This window comes from Ursus americanus, chromosome 5 (assembly GCF_024610735.1).
Source record: "Ursus americanus isolate L20-20 chromosome 5, mUrsAme1.1.p, whole genome shotgun sequence".
In the NCBI taxonomy this organism is placed as follows: Eukaryota; Metazoa; Chordata; class Mammalia; order Carnivora; family Ursidae; genus Ursus; species Ursus americanus.
Window position 1 is genome coordinate 18,193,244 of NC_142131.1, and position 16,341 is coordinate 18,209,584.

Sequence of the window (16,341 nt, forward strand, 5' to 3'; positions counted from 1 at the left end):
CCAAGATAACTGCCTTGTCAACTAAAATCCAACTAAATAAAATTGTATCTTCCCCCCAAAGCAAGAAAACAGCAAGACCAATGAGTACAGTCAAAAAATCTTCTAAAGTGTATTTGTTTATAAATATATAGTTCCAGATTCATATTTTTTCTTCTATATTTCCCTCTTAGAAACATTTCTGTTGATTTCAAAAATCTAGAAAAGTGTATGCTGCTACACCTTGAATCCCCGTGATTTTATGAAAACATTGCCATTTGTTACCAAAATGTTCACAATAAAGAGATAAATGTACTTGTCTTTAAGATGTATTATGAGAATTACTATGTTGAACAGTCTAAGGCTATTGGCCTTGTAAAAATTAATATTAGAAGTTTACAAAACTAAGCTTTATTGATATGCCAAATCATGCTTTTTTAAAACCCATCTTATAGGCTTCACTAATTTCTAACAAAGATTTTTTCTCTTATGTTGTGAGAAAGATGTCAACTAAAACACTGTGTCATGCTGCTTCTTATAAGGTGGTACTTTTTTAGGCCGAACTCTATTTTTAATCTTCTGGACACAGGAGTTGTAATCATGTCATACACTGCACATCTAGCTGTAGGTGGTATCTTTAAAAAGTCTCTTTTCTTCCTTTTAGGAAGTGGTCCGGCCTTTTTCCCCTTGGTGTCATCATGCAAACAACTTGGTAGCTTTTCGTTGCTATCTAATTAGAAGATGGAAGAAAAAACAGTTGAGGAGAAAATAAAACCTACTGATTTAAAAAAAAAAAAATCTACTGATGAAATTATGGTTGCTTCTCTTTCTTCCTCCTTATAGTATTCTCTTGTAAGGTTCCTTTGGCCTCGCCTGAGTTCATTACCATACTGCCTACAACGCACTGGTCTTTTTAAAAATCCAAGCCAAGAATGCTCTTGTCTACGAACATTATTTCTTGTCTGGTTTTTATTACGTTTTCTTTTGAAATTCGTTAGATTATACCAGCCGCTTGCCCAACCGGTTTCTTTCTCCCCTTCCCCCATCTGTCTTCACACATCACTTCTTCCACCTTCCATCCAAGTAGTGGGCAAAACCCTGCAGTGCCGGTAACGCACGCGTCGGGCTGGTCACTCAGCAGTTTATCCTTACTTGGCTTTGCAAACAGCTTCCCACCCAGCCCTTGTCCCCTAACGCCCTACTCTTTCATTATCTACTAGAGTGTGCTCGGTAAGGAGCTCCAGATAGCACGTCGAGGGTTTACGGTAGCCTGCCTACCAATAGGAGCCCACAATGAAGAGAAGTCAGGTTCAGCCTCCCGACAGCCCCAGTGTCTTCTTCCCTTGGCTGTACACCTACTGTACCCGCGAGCGAGCGAGCGAGGGAGCGAGCCGGGCGCGGGAGGGGACGCGCAGAGAGGGCGGACAGCAGCCGCGGCGTGCGCATGCGCACTGGGGTTGTTTTTCACAAAGCTGCTCTTAAAGTGAGCTGGCAGCCTCCAGCCGCCCGTCTTTGTAAGGAGACCACTGAGACTAGCAGGATCGTGGAGCGGCAGCCTCTCTGCTGCCCTGACTTTTTAAGAAATCTCAATGAACTATTTGTAAAGAATCACTGATCTTGCCTGCAAGCTTTTTGCACGGCAAAGACCTCGATCAGTGTTAGGTGAAGATCACATTTTATATGTGATCTTGACTTTTTTGTCTTACATTATATTTTTATAGATTTTGTTATAAACATGGTGCTGGGAAAGGTGAAGAGTTTGACAATAAGCTTTGACTGTCTTAATGACAGCAATGTCCCTGTGTATTCTAGTGGGGATACAGTCTCAGGAAGGGTGAATTTAGAAGTTACTGGGGAAATCAGAGTAAAATCTCTTAAAATTCATGCAAGAGGACATGCGAAAGTACGCTGGACCGAATCAAGAAACGCCGGCTCCAATACTGCCTATACCCAGAATTACACTGAAGAAGTAGAATATTTCAACCATAAAGACATCTTAATTGGACACGAAAGAGGTAAGTTTTTATATTATCCAGAAGTCATTAGATCTGGTTTTCTTTGGGAAAATACCTTTTCAATTTTTCTGAATTAATATAATTCTACTTCTGGCATAACACATAGCAGTTAGATAAAGATTAGCAAAGTTGGAAGATTTGGGTTCTCCTTGACATTCATCGTGTGTTAAGCTGTAATGCATGCAGGCATCTGCAAAGTGACTGCAAACTGCACTTATTCAGCTACCTCTATACCCGGCTTCGTCTGTGCCATACGCACTTGCAATACCTTTCTACCTTACTTGTAAATTCTACTTAAATCCCATTCAGTGATTTTACTAATAAGTTTTCAAATCTGCAGTCCAATATTCGATTTTCTCCTTGCACTCTGCAATCTTAGCTCTTAAAAACTAAGCTTCAGTGAAGAAATGGAATAACATTAAGTGGGTTAATAGGTGGTTTTCATTTTAATATTGACACGCAAAATACTTTAAAGAATTCATCACTGTTCTTTGATAAAGGATTTCTGTGGCTTATTTTGACATATGGAATCAACACCCCACGTGTTTTTTCCCTATTCTCTCCAGGTCCTTTATAAATTTACATCAAGTATTCTCTGTCTTAAAGGACACTGTCTATCATTATGATGGGTTTCAGATCAGTTTTAGAAACCATTTCGGGTCAGTAATTTTCTTTTCTGAGTATGATGCCTAACTTTGGAACGTGCATTCAATGAAACCCGTGCCAGTCAAATGGAATTGAAAAGTATTCGGCACACTGGATTTGATTTTTGGTTAGAAAAGGGAGATAAAGGGTTGTCAAGGGGAGAAGGGGTCCTGAGATTTCCAATCTATTGTTTAAATGATTACATTGTGGAAATATAGGAGACTCTAAGCTTGTTTTTCTAAGTTTCCACCCTTTGTTAGAAGCGGTTCAATCCTGTTTCGGACCAGTTCTGGGGGGTGGTGAGGAGGGGCGCTTGTTCTGCTCTCAGCAGATTGGTTACACGCGTCAGGTGGTGGCGATGACTTAATTCCTAGCCCAAGAAGAATATAATGTTAAAACTGGTTATGTAATTTTATGCTTCTCCTTTTTAATGCAGTATTTAGTTCAAATGTTGACGATTTTTCAAAAAAGTACAGCACATCTTTAACCTTTTTTAATATTAAAAAATACACATCCCTGAGGAAGTGCTAATTGAACTAAGACAAGTGTCGAAATGAAGGATGCTTTGAGTTACGGCATGTAATTCATTTTTTTAAATATGAAGATGAAATCAGTTCTTTAGTTGGGTTTTCACAATTACCCATAGGTAATCTGCACCCTTGGAAAGATTTAGTTAATCTTTCCAAGCAGTAATACTGAAAAGATATGCAAATGCCGAATGACAGCCTTGGTATTTGTTGAAAAGCAGACACATGAGTTTGTGTTTGAACCTTTCTGGACATTGCAGCTTTTTATAAAATGCATAAGAAACAAAGGTTTTGACGGAATTGAGGCTTGCAATGGGCTAAAAGTAGAGTAACGACTTACGGGGACAAACACAATTTCATTAGTTGTCCCATGGTTTCATGGTAAAGGAAACTATGAACCCTGTACCCCCACGAGATGCCCCTCAACCCCTGCAAAGCGTGGACGAGCTCTTAGCTGGAATAGTTTCAATGACTTAAAAGTGGGACCTCTCAAACTAGCCTGGTATCTGAGACCCCGCCCCGGGCGCCCGGCGATAGGCGGAGCCGCGTTTGTTAGCCTGTTGCTAAGGCGATGCCAGGCTCTGATTGGATTGGGCGCGGGCGGGTGGGGAGAGTGGGCTCGGCGCCGGTTGGGGCGAGGCTTGGAACCGGCGTGCGCCGGTAAAGGTCCCTCCAGAGTGACTGTCCCCGCCCCTACTCACGTCCCTCCCGCAGCTTCTGGAGGCGCCGTGGCTCTTGTCACAGAATGTTGTCGCCCCTCACCTTGGCCTGCTTGAGGTCCCAGAAAGAAGCGATCTCGGGTTTCAGCAGATAGACAGGGAGAAGCTCTTGCTGGCTTTACAGGTGCCGAACGGCCCCTGGGCGTAACTTTAGCTGACAAACCTATTCTGGAGGAACTTGGGTAGGCAGGGTTAGCAGGACCCCATGTTCTTGCTTTTCGGCTGGAAGATGTCAGGTGGCTTCTGTAAAAGCTCATTTCCTCTTAGTTGGAACAAAGCGTGTTTCCCGACCTCTGCAGTCACCAGACCGGCTACCTTGATTTGACCTGAGGGGACAGACCGTAAAGGCTGGCCAGGAGGGGAAGGAAAAGTGATACTGACATGGAAAGCTGGGTGGGGGCCCCGCGAGTATTCTGTCACCCCTCCCCATTGTTTCCCAGAGACTGTGCAGCTCTGGCCCCTCTCCCCCCGCCCTAGTTTCCCTCACCGCAACTGTAAAGGTGTCAGGGTGGCCCGAGCCAGATCGAACCGGTCACCGGCTGGGGCGTGTAAAGCGGAAGCGCCGCCGTGCGGTCGCCCCGCCCCCAGTCCAGCAGGCTAGGCTGCGCGAGCGCGAGCGCGAGCGCCGCGCGACGTATGCCGTATGTATAGCGGAGCGCGCGGGCGGCGGCGGCGGCGGCGCGCGGGCGGGCCGGCTGGGATCTGCTCGCGCCGGTTTAGGCCGGTCCTCTCCTGCTCCGGTCTAGTTCTTGATTGACAGCCCGGCACTTGTTTACCACGGCGAGGCCGTCGCCGCTGCCGCTCGCCTCAATGAGACTGCTGAGCTGGCACAAAAAGGGAGCAAGAAGGGAAGAAAAGGAGAGGGAGGCAAACTTTGGGCGCCTTCGAGGGGAGCGACTTTAAATGGCCCCCAACTCACCAGTCAGTTTTCCGTGCTGAAATTCGTTCGGAGGATTTGCATGGAGGGGGGGCAAGGAAAATAGAACTGAGATAAAAGGAAATCGTCGTGGTTTCTGAATAAAAGTACCCACGTCTAGACCCCCTTGTCCCCCTTTCCTCTTTTGATGTAAGGGAAGCATCACGTTGTGTATCTTCAATACTTGGTGAGGGAAAGTTAAAATGGTAATACCAATTTCATCTACTCTCATGGTTAATGTTGGCTTCTACACTGAAAAACTACATCAGTAAGACATTTATGTAATTATACTATCTACTCAAGGCTAAAATAAAAGTCATTTTAAGAATCCAGAATCCCCTCCCACATTTTCGTTAAATATATATATTTTGGAGAAATTTTAAAAATACTTGGCCTAAAGAAAATTGGTTCTAAAATGAAAAGTCACTCTTCCAGCAATTGGAAACAACCTAATGAGAGTTCATTTTGCAAGGATGTGGAACAGTGTTGTTTCCCAGTAAGCAGGCACCTTTTAAATCTTAAGATAAATTTTTATATGCAAATTTTTAGCTGTTGCTAGGACAAACTTAGTGTGATCATTTCAGGTTCTATAAAGAATTTCTATTTTTAGCTCTGAAACTGACATTAAAATCACTGTTCCTTTTTTCTTTTTAACTTCATTTGACGAAGTTTTCTAATGGTTTTAGAACTGTAACATTTCTGTCATCTGCATCAAAACTGACAAACTCAACCATTGGAGACAAAGATAACCGAGAGATTTGAGCTCTGACTCTTGTTGAGCATATACTATACTGATACAGATGCTTTACAGTTTGGGTCATTTACCATTAAAAAACTGCCTTTAAGGTTTTATGTATTGATTATCCCCATCTTGCAGATGAGGCAACAGAAGACTTGGGATTCCTAGTTCACCCAGAGGAAGTGACAGAAGTTAGAATTAAGATCTCTCAGACTCCAAAGCTTGTGGCCTTAATTATTATAGGAGTACCTTTAAAGTATTGCCACCAGGAAGATTGTGTAAAGGTTTAATATTACGTCTTTCGTTTTCTTTTTCTGTTTGTTTTAGATGATGATAATTCAGAAGAAGGCTTCAACACTATTCATTCAGGAAGGCATGAATATGCATTCAGCTTCGAGCTTCCACAGACGTAAGTATTATGAGTAACAGGCATTTTTCATAAACCTCCGTTCTTTTAAAGTTAAAATTTTTCTAAATTTAAATACTTTTAGTTTAAAAAAAAAACCCTTTTCATCACTGAATATTGCTAGAGGAAAACAATACACTAAAAAAAAGAAGCTGCTTTTTAATGTAGCCTGGCAAAATTATACAAAGCAAAGCCCAATTCTTAGTACTCTGTCTCCAAATCTAGGAAGTCTTTAAAATTTGAATAGTATTTCATGTACCGTGAGTGAATTAGAAGGTGCTAGTCAGAAAGTAAGCACTTTATACTTAATCATCAGTTGACATAAGCAGAAACAGAACTTATCAAGTCTCTTATTCAGTAAGTTATAAAAATCCAGTGTTTTATCTTTTCTGCTAATGCTAACCAACAGTAAGGTAAAAAGATAAAATTAATTAGGAATATCCTAACTTTGGAAGTGATGTTCTTTTGATATGAATTCAGTAGCTTCTGTGCAAAGAGCTACTGAAAAAGTCACACAAGTTAATACTGTGACCTGGACTTAAAAGGAAACACACGTCAGGGGCGCCTGGGTGGCACAGTGGTTAAGCGTCTGCCTTCGGCTCAGGGCGTGATCCCAGCGTTCTGGGATCGAGTCCCACATCAGGCTCCTCTGCTATGAGCCTGCTTCTTCCTCTCCCACTCCCCCTGCTTGTGTTCCCTCTCTCACTGGCTATCTCTGTCGAATAAATAAATAAAATCTTAAAAAAAAAAAAAAAAAAAAAAGGAAACACACGTCAGATAACTGAATATAAAGCAAGGAATATAGCATGGAAAAAGGAAAGTGGTTTATTCTTAATGTAAAAATAGACTGTTAGAAGAGATTATACCCCCCCAAATTTTCTTAGTATCTTTGTTAATTCTAGTACTTGAGTTGTTCTTTGTGGATAGAATTCATAAATGGTATTTTCAGAGTGTTCTATTTACTATATTGCTTAACATCATTTTAAATGTGTAATGCCCTAATCTACTTTTAAGAGAAATACTCCACATCTGTGAATATAATGCTAATATTGGGTCTGAATCGTTTTAAGGATGGACATAATTATTTTTTTAAAAATTCTATCTATAAACCAAAGTCATTTAAAATAGACTCTGGAAGACTAACATAAATACTGCTTTTTATTTTTCTGTGCTATACACATTAATGCAGGAGTCTAAAATGCAAAAAAATCTGTAAAAACACCACTACTTCTCATGCCAATTTAAGTTAGCACTTTACCTTGTAAATAACTGAACAATGGGCATTTTTCTAATGAAACTATGAAAAAGAGACTAACTCACTGAAGTAAAACCTTCCACAATTAATAAAATCTGGGAGAGTTGAAAACCAGCTCTGATTCTCTTGATACAGATTAATAGAAATGTTTCTTTCTCTTTTTAAGCCTGTAAAGTTAGAAAACATGGCCAAAAAGAGTCAGAACATGAGAAAACTAGGAAATGGAAAAGCAGCTTTTTAGATTTTCAGACTTTATAAAAGGTGAAATTTTTGAAATTGTTATAACAACTATTCCAGGCATTTTCTGGACCTTCTTAATTAGTTACTATAAAAAGAGATAATTCTTGGGGCACCTGAGTGGCTCAGTTGTTAAGCGTCTGCCTTCGGCTCAGGGCGTGATCCCGGAGTTCTGGGATCGAGCCCCATGTCAGGCTCTTCTGCTGGGAGCCTGCTTCTTTATCTCCCACTCCCCCTGCTTGTGTTCCCTCTCTCCCTGGCTGTCTCTCTCTGTTAAATAAATAAATAAACCTTTAAAAAAAAAAAAAAAAGATAATTCTTAGCCAGTGTGTAGAATTTCTCAGTAGAAATACTAAAACCATTCTTAACTTTGTTTTTAAATTAAATTTTCGACCTTTCAAGAATTGATTTCCAGGGGCGCCTGGCTGGCGCGGTCGTTAAGCGTCTGCCTTCGGCTCAGGGCGTGGTCCTGGCGTTCTGGGATCGAGCCCCGCATCAGGCTCCTCTGCTGGGAGCCTGCTTCTTCCTCCCCCACTCCCCCTGCTTGTGTTCCCTCTCTCGCTGGCTGTCTCTCTCTGTCAAATAAATAAATAAAATCTTTAAAAAAAGAGTTGATTTCCAAACTTTCATAATTTTGCCACCAGCATTAAAAGCAGCCTCTTCTTAGTTTAAAGGGATTGTATTCTTCTGGCTTTTTAAAGCAAAATTTCTGTAATACTTTAGTGTTAGCTGTTGTTTTTTTGGAAAACAAGTTTTTTTCCCCAGTGACTTATCCCTTTGGAAATTAAAAAAATTCTGTTTGATACCTCATTGATATATAAACAGTGCAATATAGTAACACTTCTATGCTGACCTACTGTATAATTATTAAAAAGAGGTATAAAATTAATATATTGAACTTTATATTCTGCACAGACCACTTGCTACCTCATTCGAAGGCCGACATGGCAGTGTGCGCTATTGGGTGAAAGCCGAATTGCACAGGCCTTGGCTTCTACCAGTAAAATTAAAGAAGGAATTTACAGTCTTTGAACATATAGATATCAACACTCCTTCATTACTGGTAAGAACTGACTGAATTCTTCATTCTTTGTTTTTGGCAATATAAATACTAAAGAATAATCACCTAAACTATGCAATCTGTATAATTTTAAAATAGTGATTTTAAATTCCATAAATATTAATTTACTTTTAAAAATACAGTCGAGCATACAAATTAGTAAAGAATATGCTCATATTTTCTGACATTGTAACAACTTTAAGAAAATTTTAAAAGTAAAAACAGCATATGGTTTGAAATAACTCACTCTGAAGTTAACAGAACAACAAAAAATAGACCTGTTCCCTGGGTAATTTTAGTGGAGGAGGAACAGTATTATCAATTATTATTATAAGACAATATCACTTACCATGAAAAGATCATGATCTAAAATTTGGACTGCATTGCTTATTCCAATATAGGGATAGTTGTCAAATGATGGGGAGACTGTCACTTTCATGAGAAAACAATTCTATTTTAAAAGAAATCCTTTTTAATTGCATTTTTTCACGAGATTCAAATTTGACTTTAAAAACTTTATTTGGTTTAAACAAATGATAACATCTTTAAGCAAAGAAGAATTTTAAAAATGAGAGTTTTCCTTTTTTCACATAACTGATTTTTACATTCTCGAAGAAAGATGTTAACATTTGGGATTATAACCAAGTTGCTTTCCAAACTGCCTTTTTAAGGCAGTTTAAGTGGAATGTGGAAAGGGTTTTTTTGTTTGTTTGTCTGATTGGTTGGTTTGTTTTTAATTACTGTATATGTAAATAGCGTAAGCTAAAGCTGTGTTTATGGAGTATGATGTTAAGCCCTGTACCCTTTCTTTTTTAACTGGATGGAGATTTACATAAAGACAATTGTATAATTCAGAAGCCATTGGTTGGTTTTTTGAAAAGTATATTTGAGTACACTTGGAAAAAAGCAACACTGCTTTTAATTTTATTTCTCCAAAAATTTAGGATTTTAAAACATTCTGTTACACTGTCCTAATTTGTGCACTGACCTTTTCCTCTAAATTTATTTCTTGCAGTCACCCCAAGCAGGCACAAAAGAAAAGACTCTCTGTTGCTGGTTCTGTACCTCAGGCCCAATATCCTTAAGTGCCAAAATCGAAAGGAAGGGCTATACCCCAGGTATGTATGAGATGGATTCCCACAGAAAACGATCTTTCTTCACCTAGCTTTTGGGTATAAATGTATAGTATTTCTACTAAATGCAAACATAATGCAGTATTCTTTGGTAAAATAACCCAGTTTTTGTTCATAAATGGGAACGTAGTGTCCATTTTTAAATAGCTACTAGAAATGAGTAGTTCAGTTTTGTAATTCTAAGTTACTTGCCACTTTTGGGACTGTTCTTCATCCATTTAGTCCATTGAACTTTCAGACTTTGGCTTAAGAATCTACATTTTTGGAGGTTTGGTTGTTTTTGTTTTTGTTTAACAGTAGATACATATTTTTTTTCCCTCTAGGTGAATCAATTCAGATATTTGCTGAGATTGAGAACTGCTCTTCCCGAATGGTAGTGCCAAAGGCAGCCATTTACCAAACACAGGCCTTCTATGCCAAAGGGAAAATGAAGGAAGTAAAACAGCTTGTGGCTAACTTGCGTGGGGAATCCTTATCATCTGGAAAGACAGATACATGGAATGGAAAGTTGTTGAAAATTCCACCAGTTTCTCCCTCTATCCTCGACTGTAGCATAATTCGTGTGGAATATTCACTAATGGTAGGTATAGATTTAAGGGTTTGTTGTTTAGTATTAAAGTCATGAGGATACATTTTATCTTATTGCAGGATTTGGTCTTTATATTCTATATATCATATATACGAATATATGTAAGCCTTTAATATGAATTAAAATTACTAATTTTACCTCACATGTAAATGTGTACTACACAGTATTATACGTAGTGGAGGAACTTTCCTTGTAAATATACAAATATGTATATATAAGTAATGAAGTAAATGAAGGCCTAAGATAACATTAAAATTGGGTTATTAGTTTTTAAAAAAAGAAATAATGCTTGTAATTCTAAACCTACCATCTCCTTTCAATGTTTAGGTATATGTGGATATTCCTGGAGCTATGGACTTATTTCTTAATTTGCCACTTGTCATTGGTACCATTCCTCTACATCCATTTGGTAGCAGAACCTCAAGTGTAAGCAGCCAGTGTAGCATGAATATGAACTGGCTTGGTTTATCCCTGCGGGAAAGACCTGAAGGTAATTTGATAATGCATGTTTAAGCCTAATCTCTTACTATTTTCAAGAACATAATTTTGTTTCTAATATTTTATGATTAGATAAATTTTTGTCTATACCTGCAGAAAGTAGATGTGTCCCTAATGTTAGATTTAAAACATATATCCCCCTAGTTTTAATCACAAAACAAGTATTATTTTTACCTTGACATTCCTTTTTAATACCGACTATTCTGTGTATTTTGACATGCATAAGAACATGCTGTTCGAATTGCGTGTATCTTTTTCCTTCAGCACCACCCAGCTATGCAGAAGTGGTAACAGAGGAACAAAGGCGGAACAATCTTGCACCAGTGAGTGCTTGTGATGACTTTGAGAGAGCGCTTCAAGGACCACTGTTTGCATATATCCAGGAGTTTCGGTTCTTGCCTCCACCTCTTTATTCAGAGGTAAGCACCAGATCCGCAAGTCTGAAATGGGCTGACTCTCCTGGGAAACAGCATTACAGACTTTTTTAAAAATAGAGTTAGGTTTTGATTGTCATCATATTAATAGAAAAACATACCTTAGAACAACAGGATTAAACATTAGATTAAATTTAATAAGTGGGATTCTTGTATTATTGGGGAAAGAGGGATAATGATCTAACCTCGTGCTCACAAAATGCCCGTTAAAGGAATGATTCATATTTTAAAGCATCAATAGGAGTGCCATTTTGGAAGCCTGAACTAATAAAGTAGCTAGAATTTCTCTTATTCTCTTAATTCTCTTAATTCTTGCATACTTTAACATTCCCAGTCATGGGGAAAATAACATATTTGTAAAAACATAGTAGACAAACATTTCTACACTGATTATTTTTAGTCATCTCATATTGATGACCACTAAGCACTTACGTGAGTAAAACATGGCTCTTACTTGGGAGAAGCTCACAGACTGATGAGAAGAACAAATTTAGAAGCAGAATATTCCGTACAACGTGATAAGAATGCACACAGTTCATTTGAGGAGCAATTCAGTAGGCCTTGGAAAGCAGGAAAGGCTTCCCTGAGAAGGTGATCGTTAAGTCGAATCTTCAGGATACACCTTAATATATGTTGTGCAGGGCTTTAAAGTTGGCCTTGACACCCATATAATGCCAAGTAATTTTGTAAATCACTAGAATCAACCTTATCCTTTTGGTTATCATAGTTTAGCTATTTAACAATGAAATATTACTCCCAAATGAGAAGACCTAAGTGGGATTGCTTCACTCCTCAAGAAATTGCTGCTTTTCCCCCTTAACATCATGACTAGAAGAGTCCATTTTCCTCCAGAGGGTTTAACAGAAAATCCACTTTATTCATTGCTTATAGGATATTTAGAATTCTTGCAAATTCTTGATTAGCCATAATTTTTCTGTCCCACTATTCCATTTCACAAAATTTTTCCTTATATGCTAAAAATGTTCTCCCACTTATTACAGATTTCATTACTATATTTTTATGCTGTTTCTGTCAGTAACTTCTGATTTGATGTGAGGCTCTCTGGCTGTACAAAGGGCATTTTAAAAGAATGGCAATCTCAGTATCCACTTTTAAGCAATTTGTCGCAAAATTCTACTACCTTCTTTTAAAGTGAGCTAATTAAGAGAATTAAGAACTTTTAAAATCCTAAATTAGTTTAGAATGTGATTCAGTTAATAGTCACATAGAAGGGGGAAGTTCTAGATTGTATTAAAGTGTTTTTTTCTTAAGTCATTAAAAGAGTCATTGCTTTTTTCCCTTCAGAAACATGTTTTACCTAAAGTTTGGTGAGGCACTTTGGATTGTGCCACATTTAAATGCAAATAAAAATGGGTCTTGTCCAAAGGATATTTCAGTAAAAGAAATGTATTAAAGCCAACTAGTTCCCTTCCTGTGCTCATTCTCTCTGTACCTGAGAAGGAACTGAAATACATTCACTTTGCTTAAATGTATGTGCATATGAAAGTCTCTCTAGTCATAGAGAAGGTGGGCAGACTCTAGAGCATTTTGGGTTTTGCTATTTCTTGACACCCACAGTTTTCCTAGGCCCTCTCTGGTGTTTTACATTCACAGGTTATTACTTCACATAAGCACCAAGAACACTGTTTACACAACTGCATTCTTCCCAAAGCCTAGAAAAGAGATGAGTTGACTTTTTTGGTAAAGGATGAAAGGGATACTTTACAAAAGGAGATCATTACTATGAAGATGTTCTCCACTGTGTATTTGAGTCTTCAGTACTACTAAATGATGAGTAAAACACCATTCCCTGATAAAATTTTACCATTAGCTTTTGGGAGAGAAAACTATTTGGGCATACCTTTAGAAATTTTATTTGTCTAGTAATTAAAAGGCACTTTATAGATAATATTAGTATCCTTTTCTCCCCTCCCCTATGTGCCGTGTATGTTCTTTCTGATTCAGTTCCTCAGTGGTACTCAGAATGTTAGTCATTGCTGCATTTTTACTAGACCTTATCAAATAGCTTTGTAATTTTTTTTCACTTTTCTTTTTAGATTGATCCAAATCCTGATCAGTCAGCAGATGATAGACCATCCTGCCCCTCTCGTTGAAGGAACACTTGGTTAAATCAAGTTGATGTGGGTTCCGAACTGTATCTCTTCCCAGCTGAGGACAGAGAAGTATCTTGGAGACACGTTTTCAGAGGAAGTGGAATTGCTTTTGCCCAGAAAAATGGCAAATACACGAAACAACCAGTGATCATGCTTTAGAAGCCTACAGCAACATTCTGGGACTGCTCCAACATGCTTGAAGATCTAAGCTTTTCTCCTTTAAAACAGGCACATACTAAGAGCAGTCTTCTTAGCCTATGGTCATACGTGTCAAGACACCACGTTGTAAAGAGGGATGATTTCCTTCTTTTGATTTGAAAATTTGCACATGCTCAATGCTTACATTGTGCAGTTCCGATGTCACTACAGCTTTTTTTTTTTCCATTTATGCCAGACTCTTGATACTCTTTAAAAACTTGTTTGTGGTCAGCACAACAAGGAACAAAAGAAAGCTTTGAAAAAACTTTAACATGAAAAAAAAAACGCACTGACTTTTTTTTTTTTAATTTAATATAGCCTGGACTTTACCTGCGTATGCACATGCTCAGAAATGTCCTACTAGGCTGACCATGTATCACCTCTTCAGCTTGGATCCTATTGTGGATTTATTTACAAACATCAAATGCCTTCAAGCCAATCCTTCTTGCTGTATGTTTTGCAGCCTACTGTAGTAGATACGCAACAGATATGTGGGAGAAGAGATAAGAGGAGGAAGCTAATAAGAGACTGTGTCAAGATTGTATACCTTCTTGGTTTCTTTTAAGAATTTGTTGCCTTTCTACTATTACAGCAAAGCAGCATTTTGTTACTGACTGCCTAAAATCACTTAATCTCAGGTGAACGCATCACTTGCCAAACTGTTGGAATGCTATTTGTGTTTTGTTGCACTGTTATTTTTTTTGTTTGTTTGTTTGTTTGGTTGGCTTTTTGGAGAGGGAAACTTGGAAAAGGGACATACACAAAAGTGATAACCCACCCACATTCCCTTTTTATCATTACATAAAAGAAGAAACTAGCAGAGCAAAGAATGGAGTAAAGAAAGGCAGTATGGCAGGCACCAGCAAAGAGTTAAGGGCTTGTGCTCTTAAAAATTACTGTTATTTTTATTATTTTAAGAGTATGGAGATTTTCCAGTCACTGGAGAGGAGGAGAAAGTGCATTTATTTTTATAACAGAGTTACTTAATTACCTCCAAAACACATATGTTGGAAATCATTTTTGCTGGTGCAGAGTGTTTTAATGAGCAGGAATATATATATATTCAGGTTACGATTAGAGAGCTTAATTTATACATTTCCTGTCCTGCTCAAGCTTCTCAGAGCTTGAAAACCCAAGTTTATTCTAAAAGTGTATAACTTCAAAATTACAAATACTAGAACATGTGTTGGAATGAGAACTGTTTTCTATTTTTGTGGTTTTTTTTAGTGAAAGTATTTTTTCCATTACCTAAAGAACATTTTGCTAAACATGAGAAACCACTCACTTTGAGTATATATAGATAAGAAGAGCAACCACATCAGTAAATTATGGTTTATATTAAAAATAATTTACAGTTGGCTCCTAACAAATATACCAGCATTCATGATGACACCTAAAAACCATTCTCCAAGGTACCAAGTGTACTGATGGTCTTATTTTAGAAGGAATTCAGCTCTGATGTTTTTAATGAAAATCAGCATCTGTGATGTTGCAACATATGTGTGAAATGGGTGTTACATCTATCCTGCCATTTAACCCCACAGTTAATAAAGTGGCTGAAAATAATAGTAACTCTGGCTTGGTGCTTGACCTGGTTAATACTGTCTTAAAGCTTCATACAAAACAAACAGGCTTTTCCATAAGTGGCCTTTAAGAAAACATGGAAGACAATTCATGTTTGAAAAATGCTGACAGGGTGAAGAAAGCCCAGCGTAAAAATGAATCGCGTTTTAAGTGATTCAGTAAAGGGTTTGGGCTCCCGTAGCAAACTAATACTAGATAATAAGGAAATGGGGGTGAAATATTTTTTTATTGTTGTTAAATCATTTTGTGAATGTCCCCCTCAAAAGAAGCTAATGGAATATTTGGCATAAAGGGCATTTGGTGGTTTTATTTTTGTTGGGGGGGGAATTGTCTGAAAATCCCTTTTCTTTTCTCTCTTCTTACGTCTAACTGACTAGGGAACAATTGTTGATATGCATAGCATTGGAATACTTATCACCATATACTCTTATAAATAACACATGAAGTGAGAATGACCAATATTCTGATAATTGGCACTGGGTCACAAAATGTGATTAAATTTTAAATATATAAAACTTTATCAAATAAAGTTTTATTTACCCCATTAAACTATTTCTTTACTTTCTTATTTAGAGGCATTACTTTACTCTTTTCTAAATATTGGTCAATTCCTGACATAAGATGTGAGGTTCACAGTTGTATTCCAGTATTCAAGATAGATTCCTGATTTTGCAATTAGGAAAAATAAAATCCAAAACGTTAGCAAAACAAAGTGCAATATTAAATGTTTGCTTTATAGATTATATTCTATGGCTGTTTGTAATTTCTCTTTTTTCCCTGTTTTATTTGGTGCTGAATATGTCCTTGTAGGCTCTGTTTTAAGAAAACAATATGTGGGAAATGATTTAATTTTTCCTATTGCTCTTCCTTGTGGAAAATAAAGTGTTTTGTTTTTTTCTTTTTTGTAAAATTGTTTGGAGATTTATTTGAATCGTGATCATGTCAGTAACTCATCGTACATGCAAACACTATTAGGACTACAATTAAACTCTATTTTAAGCCAATCTAGATAAGAATTGCTTCAAGCCACCAAGAGAATTACTGAAGCCTTTAAGGAATTTTTAATACTAATTATCGGTGTTTGGCTTAAAAATTCATCAAATTATGGATGCTTTTTTTATAAAACCTGTAATTTCATTATATAAATTCCAGTCGTCTATATGAACCAAACTTAACCAGGTAAAGTAGTTTCACTTTCAGGTACCAATTCCCTCTTGCTGTGATGTGTCCAAGTTTCTAGTATTTCAAGAACACATAAATTTAAAAGTTGTATTAACTAACCTTACAAAAATATTT

The 16,341-nt window shown here is 37.5% G+C and overlaps 1 protein-coding gene across 3 annotated transcripts; it reads left to right on the forward strand.

Moving 5' to 3' along the window:
* The first annotated feature begins 1,464 nt into the window (after positions 1-1,464).
* ARRDC3 (arrestin domain containing 3) lies at positions 1,465-15,955 on the forward strand. 3 transcript variants are annotated; one of them, XR_006779391.2, is made up of 8 exons: positions 1,465-1,991; positions 5,865-5,946; positions 8,351-8,498; positions 9,511-9,613; positions 9,952-10,208; positions 10,545-10,707; positions 10,942-11,134; positions 13,207-15,955. XR_006779391.2 is itself a non-coding variant. In XM_045796284.2 (8 exons), the coding sequence occupies exons 1-8, from the start codon at positions 1,712-1,714 to the stop codon at positions 13,261-13,263; spliced, it is 1,245 nt and encodes a 414-aa protein (XP_045652240.1). In that variant the 5' UTR covers positions 1,466-1,711; the 3' UTR covers positions 13,264-15,955. The 3 variants fall into 3 exon arrangements, 2 of the variants coding, with proteins under 2 accessions (XP_045652240.1, XP_045652241.1); XM_045796284.2 differs by having other exon boundaries at positions 1,466-1,991; positions 10,980-11,134; XM_045796285.2 differs by lacking the exon at positions 8,351-8,498 and having other exon boundaries at positions 1,957-1,991; positions 10,980-11,134.
* The last annotated feature ends 386 nt before the right edge of the window (positions 15,956-16,341 follow it).